Raw genomic sequence first — 24966 nt, forward strand, 5'->3', positions numbered from 1 at the left:
GGGTTACTTGATATCTTGTGAAATATTGTTGAAATTTGCACTCGTATTCGTAAGCAATTTTATCTTGTTTAAGATTTGCATTTCACTATTGATAAGTACTCTTAAAAGGATTCTAATCAAAGTACTTAAACAACTTAATAAAATCTTAACTCAAGATAAATCTCACTAATAATCTCTTGCATAAGCATTTTAGATCTAAATTCGCATTAATAATTTACCTCTTAGCATAAATTAGGTTGATAGAGATATAGGTCAACCCTTCTTATCTAGCTTGAGGGTTCTCGGCAACTCTTCGGTGGTTAACACGGTGACTTTACAGTGGTCATAGCCATAGTTTTTGCAGCACTAGAGGCATCTGGTGATAGAAGCCTAACATAAGGTATCGTTAATCAGGCCCTAGCTTGCTTCCTGTTAGCCTCCTTCCCACAACCTACCTTGGAGCCCAACTTCAAAATAGTTAAAGGAAGGTTACACTTAGACTAGGCATTTAACTAAAATTTACCAAGATCACTGCATCTCACATAGGTCCTAGGATTTGCACATCATATAGGTTAGTCAATCATTCAAGTAGCGGGTGTCCATCCGGTCATTTGGTTTCAATTCATAAGAAGCAAGAATTTGTGACTCCATTAAGGCATTGGTCTCATAATAGAAAAATCTAATTTAATCAATAATCTTGCTTAAATTCAACCAAGTGGCTAAGGCACTCATCCGTGTCTCCCAAGCAAGTTGATTCTCAACTTGCTTTCCTTCACTTCATTCCATAGGGTCTACCCGCCATAACCTGCTGTTGGGAGACAACTAGAATGGAGTGGGTGGGGATCAGAGTGACAACCTTTGTCCTGAGCGTTGTTGCGGTGTCTGTACAATTCGGGCGACAACAAGAGGTTTTCTTTTATAATTAATCATCTATTTGAATACTAACAATTAACATCAGAGTCATACAATAATTCAAGGCACATATGCCAATAGTCAAGAAATTTACAAATATACATCATTTTCTTAACTTTTATAGTTCGATAATTTATTACAACAAAACAATCATATAGAACTTTTTAAAAACCATTGATATTGTGCACCAAGTGGAAATGGAATCTCGATCTCAGGTTTGCTAATCCTTGTGCTCTGTTGATGTAGTCCTTGTACACTGTGGTGATTTCCGCATCTCGACCGAATGCTGCTAAAGATAATTAAATGAAAACAAAATAATATAAGAGAGACAAAAACTTTGGCAGAAAAGGCTTTAAGCTTGAATTGTGTATTCACAAAGAATGATGATACATTATAAATACATTAAGCAATGTCTCAAGATAATTAGTCTATCTTGGACATGCAATCTCTTGGTTGAGTGAATATCTCAACCACGCACTAATCTAGGAGGCTAACTAGTTGGAGAGAATCTCTCAACCAACTACACCTGTTCCCACCACTTTGTTGGTGATATCCTCTAGGAGAAATTTTTCTCAATGATGAGCCTCAACCGACAGTCAACAACCCCTTGATGCCTCCTACTAGTTCGTTGTGCCATTTCTCTACCACTAGAGACTACCATGTGGTCCCTCACCCACCTGTATTTATCGTATGTTTGAAGGTGGGCCTCCCGAATCTAAAGGTATGTCTTGTCATTTGATAATTGAGTATTGGGTTTACTTATCATGGATACTTCTGGGTATGGATTGATGGGGGGATTTGGCGGAACGAGTGGGTTTAGTTTGTACTCTTGTCTCATTGATCTCTTTTGGTTGTTACCCTTGAATCTTAGTCCTGTGGGATCTCCTTTATTGACTGTTTGGTTCTAGGGTGGTACTACTTGGAAAACCCCGACTTTGGGTGTGTGGTCCTGTTCCTTTACCCGCACATATTACTCCCTTTCCACTCACTATACCCCCATTCATCATTTCTCCCACCTGGGTCCACATTGCCATTCTAGGTCCACATAGGGCTAGCCTCCCTACCCCCTTGCCCCCACCTTGGGTCAGGCCTCGGATGATGCTCCGGAGGTTGAAGCAATTAAAAGAAAAATAAAAAGCATAATTGGCCACATTTAACAGGAAATTGTACCACAAAATGCAAAAGATGGTCGGGGCAAAATAATTAGCACGTGGGCAAAAGCCAATACATGAACCCTATCCCACCCATGGCCATCACCTTGGTTCCATAGACCCTAGAGGAGCCTCCTTTATCTTTTAGGAACCCATGATTTCCCAACCCCTAGAAGGCGATGAAACCCTACCTTAAAAGGGGTAATCACTGCTATATCTTACACATCATGCTCTTGGCCTTCGAGCCCCGAGCAATTATTAAAGAAAATTCATAAAAGGCAAAAGGCATCTAAAGAAGGGTGGCAAAATCAAGGCCGGGGCACCTCATGTATCACGACTGCTCCCTCCTATACATTACATACCCAATGTGGGCCTCCCCTTATCTAGCTACCCCTATGCCCCACTATGTGGCCCAGGGCTACCCCTCTCATTCCCTACTCCATCTCACTTATTTGTCACTTGCCACCCCCATTAGAGGGATGTACCTTGGACATACTATCCCCTCTAAGGCTGAAACCACCTAATAAGGTACTTGGCTAACCCCCTTTGGAGCTTGGAGACACTAGCACATGCTAAAGTAACTTGCATTAGAAGGCAATAAACTCGGCTACCACTAATTAGTAGCATTAGTCAACTACTTTTTGCACTCCTAACTTTTAGGAATTTGCCCTAAATTTTAGGAATTTGTCCTACTTTTTAGGAATTAGCTCCTAATTCATAGGAACTTGTGCATGTTCAAGGAAAAACTCGTTGTGGTTTCTTTGATTAAGGCACAAATCAAGAAACCCTTTCTCGCTATTATTTTCAACATCAAATACTTGAAGGGTTTATCTCAACAAGGGCCAATGAAACAAATACCAAATAAAATAACTTAGCACAAGAACATATATTCCATGGAACAAAAAACCAAGATAATGCAAATAAATTAACTTACTTTTCCATGCAACATTCAAGATCCACCATAAGCATCCATGGAAAGAGATCAAATAACATCACAAGATCCACCCAATAAAGTCACTCAACTTGGCCTTCATAGAGCACTAGAAAGAAAAATCACTAATGAAAGTTATGTTCCAAGGTGTGACAATGATCCAATGAGGAAATCGACTCCCTTACTTATATGAGGGAAACCAAGTTGATTTTCCTTTGAATTATGCTAAAATCCTAAATCAATGATACAAGGTTGATAGGTGCTAATTTTATATAACAATGGTATGTTCTATGCTTAAGAGCAATTTCTCTTCAATTTTCTTATTAGGCCAATATCAATTTCCACATTAGCAATCACATTAACATGATAGTAAATGCAGATAGAACATAAATAAAAACAGTAGAAGACAAGCCAAGACAAGAGGACACAATATTTGGCGCATGCCAGGGACAAACCCCAATGTGGGGAAACCCTTTGATCAATTCTTCTTATTATTCTTCAAAAGTTTAGCATAGAGAGAAAGAGAGTACAATATGCAATATTCACTTGCGCAATCAAAGTGAAATTTGTCCAGTCAAACAACAACCACATGAAGTCCTAACTAGAAAGTCAATGCTGGTCAATAGGGCAGAATTTATCCTCCAAAATAACTTGGTCAAACCCAGTCAACTCGGCCTCCAACAATCATCTGAATCAGCCTAAAACAATCCCGAAAAACTCTGTCAAACTTGGTCAATGCAGAGTCAAACTTGCGCTCAACCCTTCTTGCAGTCAACGCTAGTCAAACAGCTCGAATTGCCTCGATTTCTATGCCCAGAAATTCGGCTTGCCCAAATAGAGATTCTCTAAGAAAAAACGCAGTCAAATCAAGTCAATAACAACTTGGTCAACATTGGTCAACCCTTCCTGAAATTCGGTCAACGCTGAAACAAAAAATCCCTGTCTTGTCCTTCGCACGTGTGGAGAGAGAGGCTGCCTAGAAAAGTGTACAAACCAATTAGATGAGAGAGAGAGAGATGTGTGTGAATGATTGATGTCCAAATGAGGTAGATGCTTCTATTTATATGCAACGTTGAGGATGAATAGACATGATTGTTGGGCTTCTAAGCCTACATTAGATTGTTGGCTGACCTTGACAATTTGTCCATTAACAAAATAATTTATAATTCCATTTGTACATGTCAAAATGAGATGATCTTTAGATCAATCCTACACCTCTCGAAAAGAGGAATCCAATAAAAATATTAGCTACATCATATGAGTTGTCTAAGGTGGAGTTTGGCCCTAGTTGCCTAATTTAACACTCCCTCTCAACAAGAAGAACTCCACCTGCCAAATCATCTGACAATCAGTACCATCCCTGTCATCCTTGCTTTGTTGAACCATGAAGAAATAATGAAGAAGAAATGATTGAGAATGTATCGTACCATTCTCCACTGACCCGAAGTCAGTCTCTAATAATCGACAGTGTATCATACTACTCTCCACTGACCCGAAGTTAGTCTCCATTGATCCCAGATCAATATCAAACATCCTAGCATAGGGAGTACGGTAGTACACGATGCGCCCATTGGTAGTACTATGGTCCCTATCCTCATTGCCCTACTCATCGGCCAGATGAGAGGTATTTCCCATGAGTCCCAGATTGCATGGGTAGGATGTACGAGTAGGAGAAGGTGAACCACTCATCCTATGCATATCTCAACATGGGGTATCACAGGGGAAGGTGAACCACTCACCCTATACATCGCGCACCACTAGGGGAAGGTGAACCACTCACCCTATGGTCGCTCATTGCTCCAAGAAGTACCCCAAGCCCCTCGGAGCTCTCAGAGCTCAATATCCATCTCATACGGGACTCTCATAAGAGGGTCTCTCCACGACTCCAAGTCATTCATGGAAGGTTAAGAATTTGACCTTCCCTAGGGGCTTCGTAAGAATATCTGCGACCTAATCATCAGTCCCAATATTACTGCGCTTTATTGCTCCCCGTTGTATCATATCCCAGAAAAAGTGGTACCTGATATCAATATGTTTGGAGCGGTCATGAAACACGAGATTCTTAGAAAGACGAATCCCACTTTGGTTGTCGCAATAGATCACGGTGGTATCCAACACATGTCCAAACAGCTCACTAAAGAGCTTCTTCAACCAAACAACTTCACAGGAGGCCATACTTGCAGTAATGTATTTAGCCTCAGCGGTGCTCAAAGCAATTGACTTCTACTTCCTGCACATCCAAGATATCAAAGCAGAACCTAGAGAGAAGCAACATCCAGATGTGCTCTTACGATCCACCACACTGCCAGCCCAGTGAGCATTAGAATAACCATGGAGCCTCACATTCCTGACAACGGATCTTAGTTCATATGTGATTGTGCCCCAGAGATATCTCAATAGATTCTTGGCAGCAATCTAGTGTATGTGATGAAGCTCGACCATAAATTGACTCAATGTATTCACTACAAAACATATATCCAGACGGGAGTTCACTAAGAACATCAGGCCCCCCACGAGTTGACGATACTCAGAATGATTTCCCAAATTGGGCCTAGTAGCACTTCCGCATAACTTCTTGAAGTTAAGTTCCATCGGAGTAGTCACGGACTTGCATTCGACCATCCTAAATCTTTCAAGTAGCTTCACAATGTATTTTCCTTGAGAAAGGAAAATTCACTTGACTTTTGCCAGACCTCCAACCCTAGGAAGTAATGCATCAGTCCTAGGTCCTTCATCTTGAATTCAGAAGCCAATTCCCTCTTACATTGATGAATAAGAGGGTCTGCACATGTCAGAAAGAGATTGTCCACATAAAGTACCAAGATGAGAGGTCTATCATTCTCAACCTTAAAATAAAGGTTCGGATCAGCTTCACTTCTCGTAAATCCCAGCTTCATTAGATAACTATCGATCCTCTCATACCAAGCTCGGGGAGCTTGCTTCAACCCATAGAGGTCTTTGTTCAACCTGCGTACATGTGTTTGACGATCTTGAACTTCGAACCCCTCGGGTTGTTCTACATAGACTTCCTCGTTAATTGAACCATGCAAGAAGGCGGTCTTGACATCCATCTGCTGTAGTGAGGCAACAAGGGCTATAATCGAAAAGATGGTGATATATCGGGCAACAAGTGAAAATATATCATCGTAGTCCATACCTTCCTTTTTAGAGAAGCCTCGAGAAAAAAATCTGGCCTTGAACATTTCAGCACTTACATCAGTTCCATGCTTGATCTTGTAGAGCCATTTCGAGGTGACAACGGATTTGTCCTTGGGTCTAGGGACCACATCCCAGACATCATTCTTCATAATCGACTCACTCTTTGTTCATAGCATCCTTCCAAACTTGGTGCTTCACAGCTTCTTTGAATGTGCAAGGCTCAGATTGAACAATGGTGCTCATGGCAGTGAAGTACCCTTGGTACCTATTTGGCTTCTTACTTTCACGAAATGTCCCCCTTATGCAACATGTCTCGCAGCATCTTCGAGAGTTTCCCTAAGCCATGAGGGTCTCCTTTTCGAGGAGGAGGGCTTGTGAGCAGGTGGATCAATGGGATCCATTGGTCCTTCAACATTGGGCATCTGCTCATCCTGTAGTTCTCCCTGTTTTCCTGAATTTGCTTCTTTTTCCTTCCTTGGAATAGGAAGGTTACTAATCTTCCTGAGGGTAGCATTTTCACCGAAGGCGACATCATGACTTATCTCCACTTCTCTTTAACCAGGCACATAGATTCTATATGCCTTAGAAGTTTCACTGTAGCCCACAAATGTTCCTTTCTTCCCAGATGCATCCAATTTGCTTCTCTTTTCTTTCGGCACATGAAAATATAAGGGACTACCAAAAACTCTAAAGTCATCAGGTTTCTTACTGGTGAAAACTTCTTTGGGAGTTTTGGAGCCCAACGCTTGATGAGGGCATCTATTTTGAACGTACACATTGCACAATAGTGTTGGCAGCTTCGGCCCATAGAAACTTCGAAAGGCTCTGATCATGAAGCATGGCATGAGTGGCTTTTATAATAGAACGATTCTTCCTTTCAACAACCCATTTTGCTTAGGAGTATATGCGGTAGTAGTCTCCCTCTTAATGCCAACTTCTCCACAATAGTCATTGAACTCATTTGATGGATCAAAATGAACCAATTGCAATATGTCGGTAGTCTTGCTATCACTTGTGGGGAATGGTCCCTTTGTATGTTCCTTTGGCACATCCCTGACAAACACCTTCATGTTCTACTTTAAATTTAGGCATACCTGTCACCATCTTCCTTGCATTGGGTAGAGCCTTATAATGTAGATGAGCAAACCTCCAGTGCTATAATTCTGAATGAAGAGATGCGTCGCAAGACATAGCTCCTAATGGGCTTCCTTCAACTTGATATAGGATATCAACCCTGAATCCAATTGTAAATGCATCTTTGGATTTTTTATTCCACACACGTACCTTTCCGTCGATGAATGCCACCTTGAATCCTTTGTCCTCCATTGCCGAGATAGATACCAGGTTCTTCTTTAGATCAGGTACATATAGTACTTCTTGTAGATGCATGGTGTTACCTTGATTCAATTGAAGAGTAACATTCCCAACTCCCTTCACGGGATAGGTGGCATTGTCTCCAAGGATAATTTCCAAATTTGTATCGTTTTCTATCAGATTTGAAAGAGCTTTCTTATACCCAGTGAAGTGCCTTGAGGCACCACTATCAATCAACCAATTTCCCAAGGTATTCGGAGGAGAGGCAGTAGAGAGGGCAGATGTAAGATAAAATTCTTTTTGCTTGTTATCAACAACATTAGATTTTTTTTTTTTTGGGTAGGTAAGCACCCACGGGGGATTTGAACCAGTGACCTATCGCAAGGAGTGCCTTAACAGTGCACCCATTCACCGTCAATTTAAAGCTCCGTGGGCCTCAACAACATTAGATTCATCATACCTGGAGTTTCTTGATCTTTTAGGAGGGCGACCATTTCCATGTTGAGTAGGGAGAGCATTCCTTTTTCCTCTATTGTTGAATCTGACATTCCTTTGATTGTTGTTGCCCCCGAAATTGTTGTTGTTGTGGTTGTCATCATCATGAGGTGTATCCCTTCTATTAAGACACTCCTTAGCATAGCGACCAAACTTGTTACAAATGAAGCATCTTCCCTTCCTTCCATTTTTGAAACCCGGTCTTCCTTGACATTGCTTCTTTGAACCTGCATTGTTCTTCTTTTTAGCATGAGCGGAGAATGCAGTGGGATCATTCCTATTTGAAGGCATATCCATTTCCATCATCCTTGTTTCTTCTTGAGAACATCTAGTCAACAATTCTTCAAAACCTGGAATCCTGTCGTTGTTAAGAATAGTAGTGTTGAACACATGCCATTCATGAGGGAATCCTCCAAGGGAATTAGAGTGAGCTCCCTATCAGCAATAGCTTCTCCAATCAAAAAAAGATCATTTTTGATTCGGTAATCCTCATGAAGTCGGATTGAATATCTTCACCTCTTCCCTTCTTTATGTCCTTCAATTTGTTCTTGAGAAAGAGAACTTGGTTTGCATTGCTAGCTTTGAACATGCCAACCAACCTATCATACATTTCATTGCATGTGTTCAAATCAGAGATGTATGCAACCAAATGCTTGTTAATAGAATCCCTAATGATCTTCTTTGCTTTGACTTCACCTTTCTTGTACTTTGTCTTATCGGCAGCCGGTGCATTTGAAGGAGGTTTAGTTATCTTTCCTTGCACATAGTCCATAACATCCTTCTCTCCAAAGTCAAATCAAGAGACTTCTTCCATGCATGATAATCAGATTTATCATTGAGCTTGTCATCAGGCTTGAAGTAAGATGCGGAAGCCATTGACTCTTGTCCTTGTCTAACAAATTTCAGTGATTTCTCTCCTTAGTGATTGCTCTTTTCACTCTTGCTTGGGCTTTGTCTTCACCTCTGATACCATGTTAATTTTAGATAACAATGGTATGTTCTATGCTTAAGAGCAATTTACTTCAATTTTCTTATTAGCTCACCATCAATTTTTAGATTAGCAATCACATTAACATGACAGTGAATGCAGATAGAACATAAATAAAAACACTAGAAGAGAAACAAAGACAAGAGGACACAATATTTGGCACATGCTAGGGACAAACCCCAATGTGGGGAAACCCTTTGATCAATTCTTCTTATTATTCTTCAAAAGTTCAACATAGAGAGAGTACAATATGCAATATTCACTTGCCCAATCAAAGTGAAATCTGTCCAGTCAAACAGTAGCCACACGAAGCCCCAACTAGAAAGTAAATGCTGGACAACAGGGCCAAATTTATCCTCCAAAACAGCTTGGTCAAACCCAGTCAACTCGGCCTCCAACAGTCATCTGAATCAGCCCAAAATAGTCTCGAAAACTTAGTCAAACTTGGTCAATGCAAAGTCAAACCTACGGTCAACCCTTCCTGTAGTCAACGCTGGTCAAACAACTCGAATTGCCTCGATTTTTGTTCCCAGAAATGCGGTTTGCCCAAACATAGATTCTCCAAGAAAAAACACAGTCAAATAAAGTCAATAGCCGCTCGGTCAACGCTGGTCAACCCTCCCTAAAATTCGGTCAATGTTGAAACAAAAAATCCCTGTCTTGTCCTTCGCATGTGTGGAGAGAGAGGCTGCCCAGAAAAGTGCACGAACCAATCAGATGAGAGAGAGAGATGTGTGTGAATGATTGATGTCCAAATGAGGTAGATGCTCCTTCTATTTATATGCAACGTTGAGGATGAATAAACTTGATTGATGGGCTTTTGAGCCTACATTAGATTACTGGACGACCTTGACAATTGTCCATAAACAAAATAAATTCATAATTCCATTTCTACATGTTAGAATGAGATGATGTTTAGATCAATCCTACACCTCTTGGAAAGAGGAATCCAATAAAAAAATCAGCTACATCATATGAGCTGTCCAAGGTGGAGTTTGGCCCTAGTTGCCAAATTTAACAATAGGTCATCAAGCCGACCCCCAATGATAGCCATAATAATGAAATAACATGAGAATAAGCCTCAATTAACTCATGTGTGAGTCTAAAAGCCTCCAAGGGTGACTTCATCTTTCCAATTGTATCTCTCTCCATGAAAAGGTGCAAGGGATGACCCCAGGGGTTTGTCTCATCCCAAAAGTCATGTATCCTCATCAAAATGGTGCCTCACTACTAAAGAAAACTCTCTCAAGACCAATGTTGTCCTCTAGAAAGCCCATGTCATCAAGAAGTGCATCAAAAAGGTGACATCATCATGTTAAGGCATGATGTCACTAGCGTATAAAGTGTGAAATTCCCTCCGAAGGGATACCAAGTCATCATCATCCTCAATCGTTATCAAGAGAAGAACAACGCCCATCAACAAAGTACAATGCTGGTCTGGGGGTTGTTTTATCATCTCCTAGGCACACCTAATCTCCAGGCAAAGTTCTAGCTTGGATCACCAATGTTCAAGGTCTCAAGGCTAAGGGAGGGGCTCATCAACTATACCAAGTCACCATCAAGGTCAACGTACCTCAAAAGGTGCCCAACGTCCTCTGTCAAAGTGCACTGCATCATTATCAAAGTGCTTGGACATCATCCATGAAGAGTTGGAAAAGCATCATCTCATCCCTCAAGGGATCTTGGATACACCTAGAAGAATCATTTAACACATACTCAAAGAATAATGTGAGATCGACGTCATGGGCACAAGAACCATAAAAGCATTAAGGTGGACCATATTCAATGTCAAAGCCATCAACGTACTTGTCACATGCATCAACTTCAAATTTCCTACTAGCTTATGATTGTGCACAAGTTACCACAGTTAGGTATTGGTGGTTTATCAGATGACTTTATTAGGTCCTTTCAACCCTTGGGGAAGCAATAGTTCCTAGGCCAACTCTTTCAAATGATAGGTGTTATGGCTCAGTGTTTACTTCATGACAGGTGTCATGGTCTTATACCAAGTTATGCAAACCATTGTCCATGAGTGCCTTAGTTGAGGGAGCGGTAACTGCTTTAGCTTGCTTCCTTGGCCTTTGTTTTTCCAAGCCCTCACATTTGCCCTTTTTTTCTTGCTTTGATATAGATTGTTTATCGATTTATCAAATAATAACGATAATATAATCCCTCTATAATGATGGGTAGTTTATCGCTTCATTTAAGTTAGGATGTTCAAAGAGAGTTCCTTTTACTTTGATAGGTGTGATATGCATGGATACTCTCAGGGATGAGTGGCTATATAAGAGGGGGTAGAGCTCAAGCTATAATTGGCTTTTGATTGCTTTACATCCCTTGCCATTCTTTTGCATTTTAACATTTGGCTTATGTTTTTTCTTTTCTTATAACTGCATCAATGTCGGGTATTTTTAACCCCTTCTCATAAGACGAGGCCAATAGGGAACTAGTATGAGCAACTAACAACAACCAATCAAAAGATGGGATAACGGACATAGGGGAATGATGATGAGTGTTATGCATGAATAACATGGAGCAATACCATCATCAGAGCCTCCTAATTGTGCCCCTTCTAGACAATGAAAGGGAGATGCTAAGGAAGGTCACATTGGACTAGGGACACATGATAACCATCAAGGAGAAGTATGGGAACAAGTACACAACCAATAACGGTCTATAATCCAATTACAATTTATGATCCATGCTAGAATGCCTTCAACATTAAATGAAATGACTGGAACGAAAAAATGGTTAAAGTGCCTCACGATAGACGACCCACCTTCATCGTATGAGTAGGCTACGTCATAGGGTTTGCCGAATTTGAACCTTGGGGTTCGAAATTTGGCGAATCTCAAAAGTTTCTTTAAATTCGTTCAAGTTCACCGAATGTCAAGGGCAAATCTTCACAAATTTAATCTGTTAGAAATTGAACTGTAAACCAATTTAAAGATGAATTTCGAGCGAATTTTTGAAGGTTCATGGATTTAGGGTTTTATTGTTTACTAGTTTAATTAAAAAAATAGTGGATGTCAACATTTTGTTCCATTTGTTGCATGACCAAAAATGTGTAAACCATTCTCCAGCTCAAACCCCGCTCAAGCCTCAACCTTCTGAAATTTGTAGATTGACATCAAATTCACCATTTTGCTCAGGTGACAATTATGACAGGTTCAAGGCTTGGCTCTTCACAATGCGCACATAGGACAGGCCTTCTGAAATCTGTAGATTGACCCCAAGTTTGTCGTTTTGCTCAAGTGACAACTGACAGGTTCAAGACTTGGCTATTCACAATGCACACATAGGATAGGCCTTCTGAAATCTGTAGATTGACCTCAAATTCGCTGTTTTGCTCAGGTGACAACTATGACAGGTTCAAGACTCTGCTCTTCACAATGCGCACATTGGACAGGTCTTTATGTCAATATTCTAGTTTCATCCAAACCTTATCAGAAATTTCGAATTTGAATCAGACTTAATCGTTGTTGAACTCGAATTTAAACCTGAACCATGTGACATAGTGAGTTGGCTAGGTCAATAAGTGCACTAACCAGAATGGATGAGAGGCATCTGAGGTTGGCTATCCATGGATCATGGTAGGGCTGCTGGCTGGCAAGCTGCAATGTAGAGAAATTTTTTTCTCCTAGGGTTACCCCTATATATGGATGGGTAGCAGGATAGCAGGATAGAGAATTTTTTTTCTCCTAGCTTGCAATGTAGTTGATACATTACTTAGGAAATATTCTGTGTAAATTTCTAATGATTTAAGGATGATCATCGATGGATATCTATTGAAAGTTGCATTTGGGGGGATCAATACTTGGAATGTATCAGTTCAAAGTGCATTTGGGAAGTAATTTCCAATTTGGTTGATACTCAAACTACGTCTATTTATGTGTCCTGGGATATGATGTCAGATAAACACAATGGGATTGATGCCTTAAGAAAAACTCCCTTGGTAGGATGCTTGAAGAAAAACAATTGTCAATTGTCCACCACCATTTTTTTTTGAAGGAAACTAGCAGTATCTCCCCCTCCTCCCCAGAAAATATTTGGATGGAAGGTGGCTCAACTGCTAGCCACAATAGTGGCTGGTAATCCCAAGGGACTTGACCAGATTTGAACCTGTGACCTATGGCCTCCTTGTTGGCAACATATGGGTAGATGGTTCAACCAATCGAGCCAACTGTTGGGGCTTCAAGCATCCACCACCTGACAAGAGGTGGGAAACCATTGGACACTCGGAGGCTTGAGCTTAGGGTCGACTTAATGACCACAATTCTACTTCACAATAGCCCCCTGGCAGCAGTGTGCTGGCTCCAAATGGACAGACCTGTCTCTCTTTTGAGGAATCAAACCTGGGTGGGGGATGTAATAGTGCCCCACCTACACTGACCTGGCTCATCCCTTGTGTCTATTGATGTGTTTTTCAGATAAATTTCCTACTCACTTTTCATTTTTACATCTTCACAAGCTTGATGATAAACATGTCAAGTTGCTGGAACCAAGCATTGGTGGTCCAAAAGCATATGTGGACTTTTACCTCGTGGATAAGAGCAATAGCCATCATGTGGCACTGACTATATGAGACTTGCCACACGGGAGGTTTGGTGTTATGCATGCTTTATTGTCTCACTTGAGGTACCTAGTATAAAAAGTGCGTTGCCATTTTTCCTTGTGATTGAAGTAGGTTGCATTGCATGCTAACTTGCATCGTCTTCTTTACATGTATGAAGTTGTGGTTATAGGATGAAGGAGACTGATCTGTAAAACAGGCATGGCTAGTCTCCAAGAGAAAGAGATCATATTTTGCAACTTGATTGGGTTACTCCTGGTGCTTGCTACATCATAACTGGTGAACTCTATATATTCAAAAAAATTCTGAAACACAAAGTAAACAATCTTTGGAAGGTTACTTCTAGTGTTATGTCAATAGCTGATAATGCTGGGTAGATTTTTAATGTTTTAAGATCACCCTATTTTAGCTTTCTTTCTTGTATACTTAAAAATAAGTGAGTTCTAGTTTTGAATAGTATAACTATGGCAGAGTTTTCAAGAATAAGGTGACCGAAGAACATTATGTTTATGCAACTTTGACAATTCACTCAACTTGTGGATTGTCACACAAAGTTAGGATATAAGTAATAACTAATTCCGTCAGTTACCTTCTTGAAAATGCAGATATCTATATCAGACATGAAGGGGGCACGTACTTAAATGCATTGGATGGGAACTTGTAAGGTTAATTCTGAAGCATAGACAATCTTTGGAAAATTACTTCTAGTATTATTTCAATAGCCCATAGTGCTGGATAGATTTTTAATATTTTAACATGACCCTATTTTACCCTTCTTTCTTGTATACTATAAAAAGAGACTTCTGGTTTTATTTAGTGTTAGACACCTAATCCATTAGGGTTATGGTGAGGAATCCAACTGTCATTGGGAGTCCAAGATACCTCAGAGGATGAATCCAGCGGTCAGACATCTTGTATTAATATGTATATCATTTGAATAAAACATAATCCATGCTTATTCTTTTAATTTCTGGTGTAGTGTAACAGTGGTATCAGAGCCTGGGCACTCTCCAGAGCCTGCCAGATTTGAGCTGTGCTCAGGTCTGGCATTTCCTCATCTCTGTCTGCGGCCATTTCTTGGTCTGTGCGTAGAAATTGTGTTACTTTTCACCTTTGTGCATGCTCTTCTATTCAAAAACACATTCCAAAATTTCATTGTCTTGCCCAGTTCTCTGCCTGAGATACGCGGCCTCCTTTTGCTGCAATTTTCTTCCTTGGGATCAAGCCACTTGGTTTTCTTTTCACAGGAGACTCGCCCTCGCCTTCAGGATCAGGAGACTGCATTGGGAATCTACCCTATGGCTACTATGTATTCCTACTTTGCAGAGATTGTGGAATAACTTGTTGATATTTGGCCATCATGTGTTTGGTATTGAGTTTGTTTATCCTATTTACTGGTGATAGATAAGGGCCCAAGGAGTGCAAGCTTACTTGAAGCATTTCTCCTACACTGCTTTGAAGCGAACAAAGTTCCTTCTATAGATTAATTACTCCAGAAGACTTGGAATATGAAGTTATCCATTGAGGATATAAATATTATATTAAATATATGAATAAGAATAAGAATGATAATGAATGAATGAATTACAATGAGAACGAGAGGTTTGCTTATATATCATGCAAGTTTCTCTTCATGAAGAGTCATGTCTCATTTAGACATGCCTTTTCAACCTAATTACTAGTTATTATTATTTATGATTATTATCCTTTACATAATTTTACATTATATATATTTTATTCGTAGCATTGCCTCCTTCCTCAAAAAGCTTTGTCCTCAAAGCTTGTCGAAGAAAAAGGCTTGATCTCTTTTTCGGCTTCAAATGACTTTCTTTCTCGGGACAATCATCTTCGTTGACACAAGCTGATATGATCTTCTAAGTGACAAACAAAATTGTCGCACTGAGAAGGAATCAGACCATCCTAGATTAATCTTCTGTGTAGTATTGTGATTATTGGAATTTTGTAGCGACTTGTTAGCATAACACTGGATTGAGGTTACATCACTATTATCTGGAACATCAGTTTGTTGTTTCTGGTCTAAATGGTCCTGATACATAGCGCGGTTGATTCGTCTATTCTCATGATTTGGATGCCGATATGGGACTTTACTTTCCCTTATTGGGCATGTGGCAATTTTTAGATTTTCTTCTAGCGAAGATGTTGTTGAGTTGGTTATGGAACATTCACTGGGGATGTTCATTGTTTGAACTGCAACATCTAAGTGTGTCGTTTCTTCAACTAACTTGTCTTCTTGAGTTGTCATATTCATTGGATCGGTATTCGTTCCCTTATTTTCAACTTGAATTCCTACATTTGATGCTTCCTTCTCGATAAGTTGTTGTACCTTGTTTTCTAATGACGTCTTATCCTTCTTAAGTTTCTTAATTTGCGTCAGTAATTTTTCACTATGGTTTTTAAGTCGAGAAACTTCTTCATTTTTGTCAACAGTGATTTTGTCAATTTCATTTTGCATATTTTGTAATACTTTTTTACCTTCTTGAGAAATTACTTTTGAAATATCTGATATATCTTCTGGCGTTACTGAATTTGGTTTCAGTGTAACATCTTGGAGTGTTATTTTCTTCTTGTAAGAAAATGTTAAAAACTTTTTCTTCATATTTAAGATGACAGATCCTGGAGTTTCCATCTAGGGTGATCCCAAAACAATGTCACTATCGTCAAGAAATAAGGTTTTCACGGTGAATTGCGAGGTAAAAGTGTAATATCCAATACTTAGGTGTAGATTGCTTATGTCGTATTGTTTGTCATATGCACCAAAAAAATTCGTTTCAACTATATTTGATTCAGGAATCACCAATTGGTTAGCACATTTAGGACTAACATAATTACTTTTTTCAGCAGGACTGATAGAGATTATGATATCTCTTCCTGCGAGTGATCCTTTGATTTTAAATAATGTACCAACACTTTTACTAAAGGTTTTCAGAAACCTTTCATTACTAATCTCCATTTTACTTCTTAAATATTTAAATACTTTTTTAAATACTTTTTTTTTTTTAAATAAATACCTTTCTATATATATATATATTTCCAAATATTTCCTTTTTTTTTTAAATTATATATATTATATAATTATAATTTATATATATTATAAAATTATAATTATATAAAATTTATATACTTTTTTGAGACCCACTTTTCCTTTTATATGTAACTATATAAAGCTTATATGGTATCATTTTTTTATAATTATAATAATATTTTTTTTTCTTAGAAAATTTGGATGAGACGTGACTCTTGGTACGGTTACAATCTTCAGATTTGAATGATTAAAATTATTTGGATCACACCTTTTTTCTTCAATGTTATCAAAATATCTTTTGTTGCATATAACTTTATAAGGCAGCAGGTGATAATGGTTCGCTCTGCCAATTCGAACAAGATGCAACGCGTTACAATGGTGGGTAGAAGAGTGGAACCAGTGGGTTTGAGGAAGATCAGCATGAATGCTGGCAAAGGTAGCGTTCGGCTATGGCTTTGGACGGCGACGTAGGCGTCTATTGCTTCAGATGTTTGGCAGGTTATGTGTGACGTTGGCAGCCTGTTAGGCTGTGGATTGCCACTGGACGACAATTGAAACAACGACCGCAGATGATTGTGGCTGTGACACCGTCTTGATGGTGGCTGGAATAATCGCCGTGCGGGAAGGTTTGCCTCCAGTGGTTGTAGTTGTTAAATTGAATGGCGACAGCTACAATGGCTGAGACAATGGGAAGCAGCCACGACAATGACTCACTTGACAGCACTCGGCAGCGTAAGGAGATTCGACCCAGATCCGACTAATGGTCTTGCCTGCAGAATGCGAATGCGAATGCAAATGCGTACGATTGATGAGGCTGGGCTGGCTTGAAGCTGCGGTTTTTATTTAATTTTAGTTTTATATAATCTGTCTTTATTTTTTTTTATTTTATTTCCTTTTCTTATATTTTTTATTTTTTTGAATCTTTTAAATGGCCAAAGGCCTAACAATAGTATGGAGAATCTCCAGAACTGGTAGCGAAACACTTTAACGGCAACGACATTGACGAATTTGATGGTCAAGGACCTGGATCGGAGAGCGAGTTTTGTGAAGCGTGAAGCGGCCAAAGGATCGAGCTGCTCTGATACCAAATGAAGAGAACAAAGTTCCTTCTATAAATTAATTACTCCAGAAGACTTGGAATATGAAGTTATCCATTGAGGATATAAATATTATATTAAATATGTGAATAAGAATAAGAATGATAATGAATGAATGAATTACAATGAGAACGAGAGGCTTGCTTATATATCATGCAAGTGTCTCTTCATGAAGAGTCATGTCTCATTTAGACATGCCTCTTCAACCTAATTACTAGTTATTATTATTTATGATTATTATCCTTTACATAATTTTACATTATATATATTCTATTCGTAGCATACTTCCAGTGTCGAGCATCTGTGCACGGGATTCTTTCCACCTAGGCAAAGCTTTATATGCTTTTGTATTCCACTCATTGTTAAACTGCTTGATTTCATCTTTATTGATATTATGCAATGTTTCCTTCGCCCAACCCTTTTGTCTGAATTTAGTTTTTTTAGTAATAGAATGACCCTTATCTTTAATTCCTCTCAAGATCATTTTGGTTGCGTTGCCCATTGTGGTATCCACTTCCATGTGCTCCTTGTGAGTCACCCCATCAAGGCCCATTCTCCTGGTTGTTTGAGTCCATGCTCTTTTGTTGGACATGGCAAAGAATCTGAAGTTGTTGCATATTTGGAAATTGTGTGTCAATTTGGCCATCTCCCCGATCTTGTGTACTGTGACTCCCTTGTGATGGCCATTCAAAAGACTGTGCCCAGGGACATTTTAACTCTGATCATGGTGGCCCAGCAGTTGAAATTGATGACCTATCATTTGAAAGTTTCAAACCATCAAAGTTTTGGGTGTGGTATGAGAAATGGGCAATACTTGTCACATATGCAATCAATGTAGATACAGTTGGGACACTATATTCTGAATCAAGGGACACATGCATCAAAGTTTTTGGGTTTCTTTGTTATCTTCTAAGTTACTGGAAACGCCTAAAGAAATTGCTGGAAACGCGGATCCCCATTTCCAAAACGGATATGATCCTTGTCCGAAACGCCGTAAAAACGTTTTTGTGCCGTTTCAAAAAATTGGAAACTTAGATTCATAATTGGATACGTTTCCAAGGGTTTTTAATTTTTTTGGATCTGTTTCCAGATTTAAATCGTGATCGGAATCCACCTTTAAAATGTTAAAACACATGAAAATTTGTTCAAAAATTTATACAAACAGAAAAAGATAGATGTTCAAAATTACAAACAAAAGGGTTTGATTGATGCCTTCATAAAGACATTTATTTGAGCGATAATTTTCAGTTTGGTTAAGGTTTTGTGAATTGTCATTGATTTTTCTCTTGATTTCATAAATCCCTCCAATATAACAAATCTTCTCTAGCCAATCTTTTGCCTGCATATAGTCAAGAGACCAAGCTAACATTGAGAAGATTGAAATGTTCAAATAGGTCTTGACAGAATATCCCAATGATCCCATGGGCCTTTTAATTGTTATGCAAGGAAAATAGATACCATATGCCATGCATGACACATTCTTTGAAGGAGTTGGACCCAAAAGCACAAAGGTTGTAGCATTTCTGATTACATTACTAATGATGATGATAATATGTTGAATGTTATAATAAACGCTATTGATGATGACAATGTTTATGCTGAATTGATGATGATGATTTGTTTATGTTGAATTCATGATGATGATTATGTATTTTTAGATATAGAATCTAGATTCTAAAAGATGAATGGTAATATATATATATATATATATATATATATATACATACCGTTTCCTTGTCGTATCGTATACAAATTTTTTGAAAATTTGTCGTATCCATTTCAAATTTCGTATCTGTATCCGTTCCCGTATCCATTTCAATGCAACTTAGGTTATCTTTCTTTCAAAGATTGAATTATTATTATTATTATGAGATGGTTTAGACTTTTTAAGATCTGTGGACTGACATTTTGGTTTGTGATAAATTAGGAGGGTTTTAATTAGAATTTAGCTAGGTGTCTCTATGACACTATGTTGAAAGCTGGCTTCAGAAGAAATATCAAGTAATGGTAACTTGCAAATAGTGTTTTTGCAATATTACCAGTTAAATTGCATTGTAAATAGGTCTCTTATGGTAGAACTTGGCACCCTCCATTTGCTGATATAAGTGTTTGACAGGGAGACTTCTAATTTGAATCCCTATTAATGAAGCACGAACAAGCTAGCCTGAATAGGTTCAAACTTCAAAGCCAGGAGCATGATTTGGTTTGTAGTCTTCCTAGAACCACTAGTTAGTAGAAGACTTACAGTTTCTGCTAGACATCAGTTTGTGGTCATCTTTGAATCACCATTTTGTGAGCACTTAAATTAGCAAAAGACATCAACTTCCAAAGAAATCAGGAAATGTTCCCGGTTGGTGTTAGAAAATCAGAGAGGAAGAAATATTTTCTTATATAGATAATTACTTGTGATTCTTTTATCTTTATGTTCTTTTATCTTTTAGTTCATCAAGCAATTACCAAAACTGTTGAAAAGTGTAACTAGGTTTGGTCTTCATAATGACTTTGTGTAATTGTGATTTTTATGTAATTGATGTAAAGAAGAAAAATAAAATGATTGTATGCTTGCTTCATGGGTTTCATGAGCAAGACATTTTATTTTTAGATGGCTCCCATTGAGAGCATTTAGGATTTGTCATAAAAGTCAAATAGAGTCAATGCCATGTATGAAGAACCCTTCTTGGGCATGTTACAAATGTATATGAGTCTATAGAATTATCAAGAAGCCCTCCAAGACAAGCACTAGTTACTCCTCTTCAAGTCGGCCTCAAGATAAAGTGAAGAACTTATGTCAGCTTCACCTAATGGAGACACAACTATTCGAATTCATATGTCGGCTCATTTATATGGGACAACCACTATATATATGTGTAGGGTATTCACATTTCCACAGAAAACAAGCTTGGATCTCTCTGAAATTCGGATCACAGTTACAGCGACAAGAAAAGGGACAAGTTCAGATGTCAAAGTGCAGAAGGAACTCGGATAAGTAATGAAGGGGCAACGAGGATCTTTTAGGGCTTACCACGGAAACAAAAGTTCGTATTTCTGAGAGAGTTTCGGTGCTACAACAGAAGAATAAAGTTCAGACAAGGGTATATAGACCACAGTTCGGTGCTATGAAGAAACTACATATCCCAGTGATTCGGTTCTATCTCAGTCTCACAGATTTGGTGCTATCTTTGCTGCGTTGCTGCTACAGTGATCACATTTTGGTGACATTACAGTGATGTGTTTCGGTGCCATCTCAAGTGTATCTACGGTTCGTTGCTATGCTAAGATAAGAGACGATTTCAGTTTGTTTTTAATGCTATGTCTCAGAGCTAAGAAGCTCAAAGCGGAAGAGGAGTCAAGAAGAAGAAAAGAGCAGAAGAGAGTCAAGAGAACTATTGTCTTGGTCTTGGAGTGGCTAATAGGTCAAGGGTCTTGGTTTTGGTATTCGTCAATTGGAATTTCTATAAGAAGAATTTGTGCGGGTTTTCCTCTCAAAGAGTGAGAGGTTTTGGCCCTGGCTCATAGCCTACATTCCGTGTCTCTTGTCTATTTATGTTCATGCATTGGTAGCTGTTTGATGAAGAACACTAATAACTAAAGAAAAGAAGATCCTAATGTAAAGTTGTAAAAAGCACTCACAAGCAATTACTAATGGAAGAGAAATCACCTAACAACTTGATGCCCTAGATTTCTCAACAAAAACAATAGCACAAATATCACAATCATCAGCTATAGGCAAACAACTAGGGCAAAACCCCTATCTAGGGGAAAACCCAGTCAACAACTCTTCCTTACTAACTCCTTGAGACTCCTTGAGATAATCCAAGACTCTTGACCTAGACCCAAACTTCCTCCACACCAAGTCAACCCTTTCTTCCTTCTTGCAGATGATAACCCTTCAATAGCAACTTCGACCTAGCAGCAACAACTTGCAGCAGCAGCTTCGACCCAGCAACTGGCAGCAACAACAACAACAACTTCGACTTGACAAGAGAGACTTCGATCTCCTAGAGGAATCCACACGAGAGAGATAGATAACCCAAAATTTCGATTTTCTCTTTTTCTTCCTCTTTCTCCAACTTCACACTCCTTTAGCCCTCCTTCCTTACTTTGCACTTTTCCAACTCTTTCTTTTGGATATCGAACTTGTGTGTGTGAGAGTGAATGCTCCAAATGAATTCGAATTGCTTCAATATATAGGCTTTTGGTGAGGTTGAATTACCCAGTTTGAGGCCGACTTGATCTCCTTGAGGCCGACTTGGTGTGGAGGGGACAAATAGCATATTTGACTCAATATTAATTCTTTTTACATGATTCAAAAGCCCAAGGGTCTCTTTAAATGGACAATGACTCTAATGACTCGGAATAAATCCTAGAATTCCTCAATGGAGACTTTGACCTAAAACATGATGACCCAAGCATGGAACCCATGCTTTAACAAGTCATAATAATAATAATAAAAATTTCTTTTTCATTCTTTTGATAAATACAATTCATTGTGACTCAAATACATTTAATGAAGACCGAACCTAGATACATTCTTCAGTAGTTGGGCCTTAGAGCCAAGTTTCACAATATGCAGTCATCTTCAAACCACCATCAGTTTGTGGTCATCTTCAAATTGCCATTTATGAGCACTTCCAATCCACAGAAGTCATCAACTTCTAGCCAAATTTTGAAATGTTCCTGGAAATGCTGAGCGTGAGAGCTGAGTTTTAGAGTTGGTAGTCAACCTTAGACCACCATTTAGTAGAAGATTTTGCCTTTTGCTAGCGATTTGGTTTGTGGTGATCCCGAAACCACTACGTTTAGAGAGCACATTCAGCCATTGATAGCTGTTCTAATTTCTAATGTCTTTGCTTGGATTCAAAATAACCCTTTTGGATTAAAGGTGGGGTGGAATGTTAGTTATCCTAATCCATTAGGGTTAGGGTGAGGAATTCAACCATCATAAGGAATCCAAGAGACCTTGAAGATGCATCCAATGGTCATATATCTTGTATTATTATGTGTATCATTTGAATAAAATGTAATCCTTGCTTCACTCTTTCAATTTCTGGTGCAGTCTAACATATAGTATAACTTTGACAGAGCTTCCAAGAATAATTTGACTTCAAACAAGATCATGTTTATGCAACTTAGACAATTCACTCAACTTGTTGATTGGCACATAGAATTAGGTTATAAGTAATAACTTGTTGATTGGCCAGCTTTCTATATCAAGCATGCTGGGGACACGTATTTAAATGCATTGGGTGGGATCTTGTAGGGTTGCGTGACGTCATAGATGTGTCTTATATTAAATGCCAATTTAATTGATCGCAGGGCTTTCGTTTGATACAAATGAGACAATTTTGAGAGATGCATTTTTACCTTATGGTGAAATCCTTGAAGGTATGTGCATGCATTTTGATTTTACTGTAAAATGTAAACGTATCTAATCAATTTATGCGTAATGCATCTGACCCACATGTTATGAACAAATCCTTTGCTGATGCTCTGTCTTTGGCCTACATGTTATGAAGTAGCCTATAGTTCGAACTTAAATAATTATGAACTGACTTGTATTTTCCTGCAGTTAGAGTGATAGTCGATCGTGCTAGTGGACTGTCAAAGGGGTTTGGGTTTGTGCAATTTTCTTCTGAATCAGATGCTGTTAATGCTCTGAAGGAGATGGATGGCCGGGTAAATGTCTCATATTTTATCTCTAGAGATCCATGGCGTACACATCAACAGATTATTTTTCTTTGTCTGCATCCAAAATAACGTTGTATAAGGAAAGTAATATATGCTTCGCTTCTTTTCGCAGTTTCTGGATGGCAGAAATATTCGTGTCAACTTTGCAAATACTAGAGCTCGTCCGAATAGTGCTCCTCTAAGGCTAGTCCCAGCTTCTGGCCTAAACCCATAAACATTGATTAACAAAGAAATATATATTCCATGCCACATTAAGAGATCTTGAACTTGATAAAGATGTCAAAATTTAGCACATAATTAGCGATTGCACCAAAAGGCATGCAAGGGTTCATCTAATTGTTAGGAAACTCTATCAAGCAGATGACTCGAATACAGATGCTGTTAATGCTCTGAAGGTGGTGGATGGCTGGGTAAAATTCTCCTATTGTCCATAGAGATCCTCGGCCTACACATCAACAGATGATTTCTTTTTTGTCTGCATCCAAAGGAGGATATGTACGGAAAGTAACATGTGATTCACTTCTTTTTGCAGTCAATGGATGACAGGAATATTCATGTAAACTTTGCAAACACTAGATCTCGTCAGGATAGTGCTCTTCCAAAAGGCTGTAGTACCAGCCCCAGGGATAAACTCATAAACATCGACTAACAAAGAAATATATATTCCACGACACATTGAGAGATTTTGAGCTTGTTAGAGATGTTCAAATTTATCACATCGTTCTTGATTGCACCAAAATGCATGTCAGTGTTCATCTAATTGTTAGAAAACTTGATCAAGCAGATCACTCTAATATGTTTTTATAGTGCACCTGTTATGAATAAAATATATAGAAAATAATGTAAATGATAATAATTATAAATAATGAGTAATTAGTTCTGAAATGAAAACTGAACCCTAGTGTACAGCTTAGAACTTGGTAATCTTCCTAATGAAATAAAGCTGGAGCTGTGGAGCATATTCTTGTCAAATTTTGAGATTTTAATTTATTTTGAAGCGATCTATCATGGTATCTGTTAATTGTATGTACATAGATTTGGTATCTGTTAAATGTATATCCATAGATTTGTTCGTGCTCATTGACGTAGAGGATTTAACCATGATCCTTTTTGTTTTCCCTTGCTTGGTTGTAAAGAAGGGTTTTGTAATCAAAGGGACATTCTTTTTTTGTAAACTTTAGAATGGGTCCTCTAACTGATATGGTTGGTTGGTTGGTTTGTGAAGTAAGAATATTGTAAATTCTCTACCGATGTTCAAATTTCTTAGAAATATGCATCTTATCAGTTGGTGTGGTTGGATAAGGGGGTTATTTATAATGGTTAAGATCATGTGTAAGTCATGGGAAAGGTGGGCAGAAGAGATAGCCATCCTAAGATTAAGTGGGATGCCTAATGGTTCGTGTGTAGGTACAAGTCTTAGAATTTTTTTATTGATTAGATAATGCTTAGTAACATCTATTTAGTGGAAGGATAGTTGTTTCTGGTAAGACATATCTCCCAATTACAACATCTTGGTTGAAGAATAAGCACTTTAAACATGTGAAACAAACATGCTCCATTATACTAAATTATGATATAAGGAAAATTTATGTGCTTACTTATCTAAATCAAACATTTAAAAAATAAGTATTTAAAT

General features: G+C 38.5%; 1 protein-coding gene across 3 annotated transcripts in view; it reads left to right on the plus strand.

Annotated features, from left to right (window-relative positions):
* The window catches only part of LOC149190943 (glycine-rich RNA-binding protein 4, mitochondrial-like), a 62237-nt gene extending 38206 nt beyond the window's left edge, over positions 1-24031 (plus strand). The window contains exons 2-5 of one of the 3 annotated variants that reach the window (XM_089412313.1): positions 14108-14162; positions 22959-23027; positions 23212-23318; positions 23443-24031. In XM_089412313.1, the coding sequence (XP_089268439.1) occupies positions 14144-14162; positions 22959-23027; positions 23212-23318; positions 23443-23544 (297 nt within the window). In that variant the 5' untranslated portion in view covers positions 14108-14143 and the 3' untranslated portion in view covers positions 23545-24031. The remainder of the gene's footprint in view (positions 1-14107; positions 14163-22958; positions 23028-23211; positions 23319-23442) is intronic. The other 2 variants (XM_089412311.1, XM_089412312.1) reach the window with 2 other exon arrangements.
* The last annotated feature ends 935 nt before the right edge of the window (positions 24032-24966 follow it).

Source organism: Pinus tabuliformis, chromosome 3_1 (genome assembly GCF_031772625.1).
Source record: "Pinus tabuliformis cultivar Carrire ecotype Pingquan chromosome 3_1, CPIR1, whole genome shotgun sequence".
Classification (NCBI taxonomy): Eukaryota; Viridiplantae; Streptophyta; class Pinopsida; order Pinales; family Pinaceae; genus Pinus; species Pinus tabuliformis.